The sequence below is a fragment of the Ictidomys tridecemlineatus genome, chromosome 4, assembly GCF_052094955.1.
Source record: "Ictidomys tridecemlineatus isolate mIctTri1 chromosome 4, mIctTri1.hap1, whole genome shotgun sequence".
In the NCBI taxonomy this organism is placed as follows: Eukaryota; Metazoa; Chordata; class Mammalia; order Rodentia; family Sciuridae; genus Ictidomys; species Ictidomys tridecemlineatus.
Genome location: NC_135480.1, coordinates 57,491,885 through 57,499,809, shown reverse-complemented (window position 1 = coordinate 57,499,809; position 7,925 = coordinate 57,491,885). Strand labels below are relative to the sequence as shown.

At 39.2% G+C, this 7,925-nt stretch overlaps 1 protein-coding gene across 1 annotated transcript; it reads right to left on the bottom strand.

Moving 5' to 3' along the window:
- Positions 1-1,191: 1,191 nt before the first annotated feature.
- Positions 1,192-3,501, bottom strand: LOC101977165 (olfactory receptor 56A4-like). The gene is made up of 2 exons (XM_013366208.2): positions 3,253-3,501; positions 1,192-1,887 (listed from the first exon to the last, which is right to left on the bottom strand). The coding sequence occupies exons 1-2, from the start codon at positions 3,499-3,501 to the stop codon at positions 1,192-1,194; spliced, it is 945 nt and encodes a 314-aa protein (XP_013221662.2).
- Between the last annotated feature and the right edge of the window lie 4,424 nt (positions 3,502-7,925).

Genomic DNA, 7,925 nt, shown 5'->3' with positions numbered 1-7,925 from the left:
CAACTCAGATGCCCTTCAGTAGATGAATGGATAAAGAAAATGTGGTATAGGTACACAATGGAATATTACACAGCATTAAAAGAGAATAAAATCATGGCATTTGCAGGTAAATGGATAGAAGGAAAACAAATGCCAATGTCTTCTCTGATATAAGGATGCTGATCCATAACGGGGATGGGAGGAGGGAAACATGGGAGGAATGAAGTTCAGATAGGGTAAAGGGGAGGGAGGGCAAAAGAGGGAGGATGGGGGTAGGAAAGATGGTGGAATGAGATGTACATCATTATCCCAAATACATGTATAAATACACAAATGGTGTTAATCTACTTTTTGTTCAACCAGAAACATGAAAAATTGGTTTGACTTGTATAATATGAATTGAATTGCATTCTGTGGTTGTATATAACAAATTAGAATAAATAAAAATTAACATTTTAAAATACCATTTCTGATGACTCAAACTTCTATTCTAAGCTTTTATCTTATCCTGATAAACATCAGTTGCTTACTTTTACTTCTTCACTCAGATACTTTAGTCATTTCTAATATACAATCATGAAAAGACTGGTACAGAAATGAAGTTCATCAAATGCTGATCTTCTGATATTATGGACCAAGGTAGTTTCCCAGGTAATGGCAATTTCAGTATTTCAATTGCTCTCGCTAAAAGTCGGGGTGTTCTCCTTTGATCCTTTCCAGCTTTTACACTCTTCATATAGACTATCTGTAAATATGGTGGACCCATAACTTCAATATTCACACACCACCTTAACCTTAGTCATTATTATTTTTAACCAAATTATTCAAAGAAAGACTTTATTGTTTTCCCAATCCTGTTCATTCACCATGTTCCATTGAAAGTGCTTCCTCATTGTTGTCTATAAATTAAACGAGACTTACTCAGAATGTATATACTGAAAAGAACATAGAAAATATGAAAAACTTATTTAATGGCTAATTGAGAGATTGTAGTGGTACAAAGCAAAATTAAGCATGTAATAGATACCTAAATGTGGATTTAGCACATATTTGTAAAGAGAGAATGAAGATGAGTATTTTGAAAGTAGTTTAGAAAGTTTCAGATAAAGATGAAGATAGACACATGGATGCCATATGATATCCCTTGAGATATTCAGATGAAATCATGACATGTCCAGATTTTTAGAGTGCCTGATCTTGGATTCATATCTCCTAAGACCAGGATTTGAATAATTTGATGATCCCCTGCTTAATTTCCTGGGTACGAACTCCATAAACAATGGGGTTGAGGGCTGGTGGGATGAGGTGATGCAGGACATTGAGAAGAATAGGTACCACTGAGGGTATCTTCTTTCCTGCCTTGTTTGTGAAGATGAAGACTAGCAGCAGTGTAAAGAAGAAAAGTATAAGAATGAGATGTGAACCACAAGTACTCAAAGCCTTGGTGGTTGCACCTCCCAACTGCAAGCTTGTAACAGCCCTCAAAATGAAGCAGTAAGACAGCAAGATGAGCACCCTGTCAGAATCTAGAAGGCACCAAACACTCACGAATTGATAGAGCTTATTGAGGTGAATATCCCCACAGGAGAGCTTGGCTACAGAAATGTTGGCACATATACAGTTCTCCACCACATTGCTGGCACAGTAGTTGAGCCTAGCAGCCAGGACTGGAGTAGGAAGTGTGCCTAGCAGATTGTAGAAGACAATGAAGATGGCTGCATTGATGACAAACTGCTCTTTGATGATGGAGGAGTAACACAGTGGGTGGCAGATGGCCACATAGCGATCATAGGCCATGACCAGAAAGGTGGAAGATTCCATGGGGAGGAAGGTATTCATGATGAACATCTGCAGGAAGCAACCTGAAAAGCTGATGGTCTTCGTGTTGAACCAGAAGATGAGCAGGATCTGCCAGAATCATTGTTCTCAAAAACACTGTATATTCATTATCATCTTAGAGCACCTAACTCTTATGAAAAAGCTCAGAAGGTTTGTTAAAACCAACCCGCCCTCACACCACAACTCCACAACCCCCAGGAACAGTATCCTCATTTCAAATCCTTTCTAACCCCATCTCAATCTCCAGAGTCTAACTTATACCCTTTCTTAATTCTAGAGACCAACTTTTGGTTTTAAAAAACATGTGTTTTTGTAGCACTGTCCTCTCCTGATCTCTATGGTTCTTACCCAAACTCCAGTAGGCTTATCTACCTATCACAGGAATTTTCAAGAAGTCCTGCCATACACATAAGAAACCTTTTACAACAATGTTTCCTACCACAGTACATAATACAAATGTACATCCAATTACACTAAAAAGCAAATTTTAGAGCCCTGGGGTGTAGGAGTAGAATAATTCAGATGTCATGATAGGTAAGAAGAAAATTTAAATTTTAAATATCACTTATATATTGAGAGATGATCTGTCCACTAGAAATAATAAAAACTTAAAAAGACATGAACATAAAAATTAAGAGGGCATATCTCTGTGGGATCTGGTGTAGTAGTTTTCCTTTAGGGTGCGAGGATTTATAGAAGCAAAACAAAATGCTGTGTAAAGAAAAAAGGTTGAAATCTGGAAAACAGTATGTAGATTCCTTAGAAAATTTGGAATGGAACCACCATTTGACCCAGCTATCCACTCCTTGGTTTGTATCCAAAGGACTTAAAAACAGCATACTACAGTGATGCAGCCACCTCAATGTTTATAGCAGCTAAGTTCACAATAGCTAAACTGTGGAACCAACCTAGATGCCCTTTAATAGGTGAATTAATAAAGAAACTGTGGTATATAAACACAATGGAATATTATTACTCAGAATAAAAGAGAATAAAATCATGGCATTTGCAGGTAAATGGATGGAGTTGGAGAATATCATGCTAAGTGAAGTAAGCCAATCCCTCTAAAAAAAACCCAAAGGCCAAATGTGATTAGTGGATGCTGATCCATAATGAGAGGAGAATATGGGAGGAATGGAAGAACTTTGGATAAGGAAAAGAGGAGGAAGGGAAAGGGAGAGGGCATAGGGGTTGGAAAGATGGTGGAATTAGATGGACTCATTACCCTAGGTATATGTATAAAGACACGAATGATGTGAATCTACTGTGTATACAACCAAAGAAATAAAATACTGTGCTCCATTTATATACTATGAATCAAAATGCATTCGGCTATCATGTATAACAAATTAAAACAGGTAGGAAGGAAGGAAGGAAGGAAGGAAGGAAGGAAGGAAGTTGACTGTCTAGAAGAAAGTCTATGGAGGGTCTGACCTTGGGGATGACTGTGAGGCAGAGGATGACATCCAGCACAGAGAGGATGGCCAGCAGGTAGTACATGGGCTCACGCAGAGATGCTTCCTGCCAGATGGTCATTAATAAAACAAAGTTGGCCCCCAGGGCCAAAACCAGGAGAGGAGCCAATAGGATAGAGAGCCAGTGCTGTGTATCTTGCATGCCTGGAAAGCAGATCCTCAGGAATTCAATCACCTGTGTCCCTGTGTTGTTGGAGGATAATACCATGACCATCAAGTAGGGCTGGAAATGGCGGAAAGAAAAGAGTCAGCAATTATTAATAAACTCCTAACTGATCTGTGTGCCTCTATTCTAGGCTTTCAGTTTTATCCACAATTCTACGGAATAATAGTCCCATTAAGTTTAAATTAGACTGTATTGTTTAAATTGTTTTCCCATAGTACTCAATACTTTAGGGGTAAATAATAACTCCCTTCACATGACTATGTCCCAGATTCCACAATTCATTGACACACATTTAGATTAGCCACACCAATAGAACATAGTTTACATTATGTTATTTTGTGTATATCATGTCCCTCTGGAATCCAATATTTTGCCCTCAGAAAAGTAACATCTCCTTGTTCTATCTTTATCTTCACCAAGATTGCAGTTCCTAGAAAGTTTTTCTTATTACTCATCTTTAATGCCTTTCCTTTTCAATGTTCCCCTTTGTATGATCCTCAAATACTCCAAGAATATAGCTAGTAAAGCACTAAAAAAACGTGAATACACTCATGGATGTTTCCCGTTTTCCAAAAAGCCGATAAATGCCTTAAAAATTATCCTCTCTTGTTTAGAACCTCTGTATCTTGCTTGCCTAAGCACCAAAAAAGTATGAATGAGGTAGGAAAGAAACAATTTAGCAGTTTTGAGTTTCCAGCACTCAACACTCCTAAATCCTAGAGAACAGGAGAATTGAAATACAGAATCCATTAAAGAATTTACTGGGGTCCTGGATTATTCTGTGACAATGAGAAGTCTGAACTCCAGAGGAGTTTCAGATGTCCCAGGTCACTGAAAGGAGGTTTCCTAGCCCAGCCCTCAGGATGTGCAGGATGATGCAGCAGTCATAATTAACAGTGGACAGAGGTGAACCCCTGTGTACGTGTGGGTTCATCTACCTGCTCTGCCTCTCTGCCTAACCACCCATACCTGAGGGTAGTATCCCCAGCTCCACATGCCTCCTGCCAATCTTCATGCCAACTTTTTGTTGGTCCAGGTGTGACTGGAACCCTCTGGGACATGAGATTGGAAATAATATCCTACCTTCCCAGTTCCGTGTCCACAGTCACTGTCCCTGCCTTGGGTAAACATCAAGAATGGACGCTCAAGGTAAAAGTGAGAGAACCAGCCATGAGACAGTCCATGGGATTTCAGGTGGGGAAAATGAGGTCAGACTTGGGGCTTATTATTTGAGGAGCAGACTGTTGAGAACTTTTGTTTTTCTCAGAGCCCTTGTGATAGGGTCATTTCTTGGCCTGGTTAATGTGGTTCTGAGTCTCCCAGTGCCTCTGGTTTAGCGTCTCTTAGTTTTATTTCCTCCTGAGACAGAATAGTTGTTTTCCCCAGGTCTGACCTGGGCACTGACAGAGAGAATCAAGAACAAAAAGAGGGCTAGGGATGTGGCTCAAGCAGTAGTGCGCTTGCCTGGCATGCATGCGGCCCGGGTTCGATCCTCAGCACCACATACCAACAAAGATGTTGTGTCCGCCGAGAACTAAAAAATAAATATTAAAAAATTCTCTCTCTCTCTCTCTCTCTCTCTCTCTCTCTCTCTCTCTCTCTCTCTCTCCTCTCTCACTCTCTCTTAAAAAAAAAAGAACAAAAAGAGAGATCAGAGGAGGACACATTGCTGAAAACTAACCTGTGGGTTGACAGATGCCTATAGATGTCATCAAAATTTGGGGTTAACCTGAGGCAGTCACGGGGCATTCAGCATGGTCTTGGGTCGACATTCTCACTAACACATATAGTGCAGGAGGACACAATCAGTCCTAGTCTTGCGAGGTCTAGAACTCATGATTTCTAACTTTGGGATACATTAACTGCACAGACCTTGAATGATGTCTTTGGGTTTCCCTTGAGTGTCAGAGACTGCAGTGAAGCCTTTTGAACAAAATACTCAATCATTATTATTAGTTCCTAGCTAGTGCAGAAGGACTTCATGGGAATCTAGGAATCCCTGGAGCAGAGCAGGGAAGGCTGTAGTGGAAGATTTCTGAGTCCAGGCATTTTATCCTTTTCTCAGTTCTCTCTGTGTTGCTGAGTCTCTCTCAAGGCTGACTTAATACTAAACTGAGCATTTTCAAGAGACCAGGGAACAGTGCTGTCGGGCATAATGAATCAATTATCTGTGTGTCTCAGGTCTATTCTCTGGAGCTCTACCTCTTTCTTATTAGGCCAGTATCATGGACACTCTGCTTCTGTGTCCTCCTCCAATAGCTATGTGTGCTCTTGACTCTCCCTCTTTCTCACTCTCATGGAGTCCAGGCCAGTGTTAAGAAGAGAATTAAGGATCCATGTGCTGCTGAGAAAAAAGTATATCCATTTGATGATGGTTGATATATTCTATATATGTCAGTTAAGTCTAGGTTATTGATTGTGGTATTGAGTTCTATAGTTTCTTTATTCAACTTTTGTTTGGTGGATCTGTCCAATGGTGAGAGAGGTGTGTTGAAGCCACCCATAATTATTGTGTTGTGGTCTATTTGGTTCTTGAACTTGAGGAGAATTTGTTTTATGAATGTCGCAGCACCATTATTTGGTGCATAAATATTGATAATTGTTATGTCTTGTTGGTGAATGGTTCCTTTTAACAGTATATAATGTCCTTCCTTATCCCTTTTGATTAACTTAGTCTTGAAGTCGATTTTATTCGATATGAGGATAGCCACCCCTGCTTGCTTACGAGGACCATGTGCATGGTATATTTTTTCCCATCCTTTCACCTTCAGCCTGTGTATGTCTTTTCCAATCAGATGTGTCTTCTGGAGGCAGCTTATTGTTGGATTTGTTTTTTTTTTTTTAATCCATGATACCAGCCTATGTCGCTTTATTGGAGAGTTTAAGCCATTAACATTTAGAGTTACTGTCGATATGTGGTTTGTACTTCCAGCCATGTTTGATTATTTATCCTTTTTTTAAAAAAAATTTAGTTTGTTTCTCCAAGATTATCTTTCCCCTCACCCTCTGTCTTTACAGAGGCACTTCCCACTGATGGTTTTGGTTATTGTTTTTCATTTCTTCCTCCTGTAGTGTTTTGCTCAAAATGCTTTGCAATGCTGGTTTTCTGGCTGTAAATTCTTTTAACTTTTGTTTATCATGAAAGATTTTTATTTCGTTGTCATACCTGAAGCTTAATTTTGCTGGATACAGAATTCTTGGTTGGCATCTATTGTCTTTCAGTGTTTGAAAAACATTGTTCCATGACCTTCTTGCTTTTAGCGTCTGTTATGAAAAATCTATTGTTAACCTTATTGGTTTACCCCTGAATGTAATCTGCCTCCTTTCACTTGTAGCTTTTAATATTTTCTCTTTGTTCTGTATATGGGATATCTTCATTCCAATCCCTAAAAAACAAATACCAAATGTCTTCTTTGATATAATGAGAGCAACTATGAACAGAGCAGGGAGGAAGAGCAGGAAGAAAAGATTAACATTAAACAGAGACATGAGATGGGAGGGAAAGGGAGAGAAAAGGGAAATTGCATGGAAATGAAGGAAGACCCTCATTGCTATACAAAATTACATATAAGAGGTTGTGAGGGGAATGGGAAAATAAACAAGGAGAGTAATGAATTACAGTAGATGGGGTAGAGAGAGAAGATGGGAGGGGAGGGGAGGGGGGATAGTAGGGGATAGGAAAGGTAGCAGAATACAACAATTACTAATAAGGTATTATGTAAAATTGTGGATGTGTAACCGACGTGATTCTGCAATCTGCATTTGGGATAAAATTGGGAGTTCATAACCCACTTCAATCTAATGTATGAAATATGATATGTCAAGAGCTTTGTAATGTTGTGAACAACCAATAAAAAATTAAATAAATAAAAATAAAAATAAATAAAAAATAAAAAAAGAAATGACTGATTCAAGAATATCCCTTCTTGGTTGCTCAATTTAAAAAAAAAAGAGAGAGAGAAGAGAATTAAGGAGAAGGGTCAGGTCACATCAAAGAAGAGACTTTCTGCTTAGTGACAGTAGGGATTCCTCCTGATCATAGGAATTCCCTCAGATCTGACACACATATGGGATTCCACTCTTGCCTCTCAGGTCAGAGAGGTTCAGCAAGGCCGGTTCTGTCACAAAGCAGGGTGAAGAACACTGAGGCTTAGCCCCCTCCCTGCTCAAGAGATGCTCCACTGTTTATTACATCCTTTCCCCATTTGTGTGCTGGCACTGTTCTAAACTCACTATCATGTTCCATTGGTCAGTGTGTCTTTTTTAATGCCAGTACCTTGCAGTTTTGTTGAAGGTTTAGTAACAGGTTTCTCTCATTCTATGTGAATCCCTGAGTGCCTGCTCCTCTCCATCAACACACCTTTTCAGTCTCTTCAGGGACCACATTCCAGTATATGTATCCTCTGTGCTTTATATTGTACCACTTTCTTATATGCTTTCTTTCCATATGTAAACATACATAATTA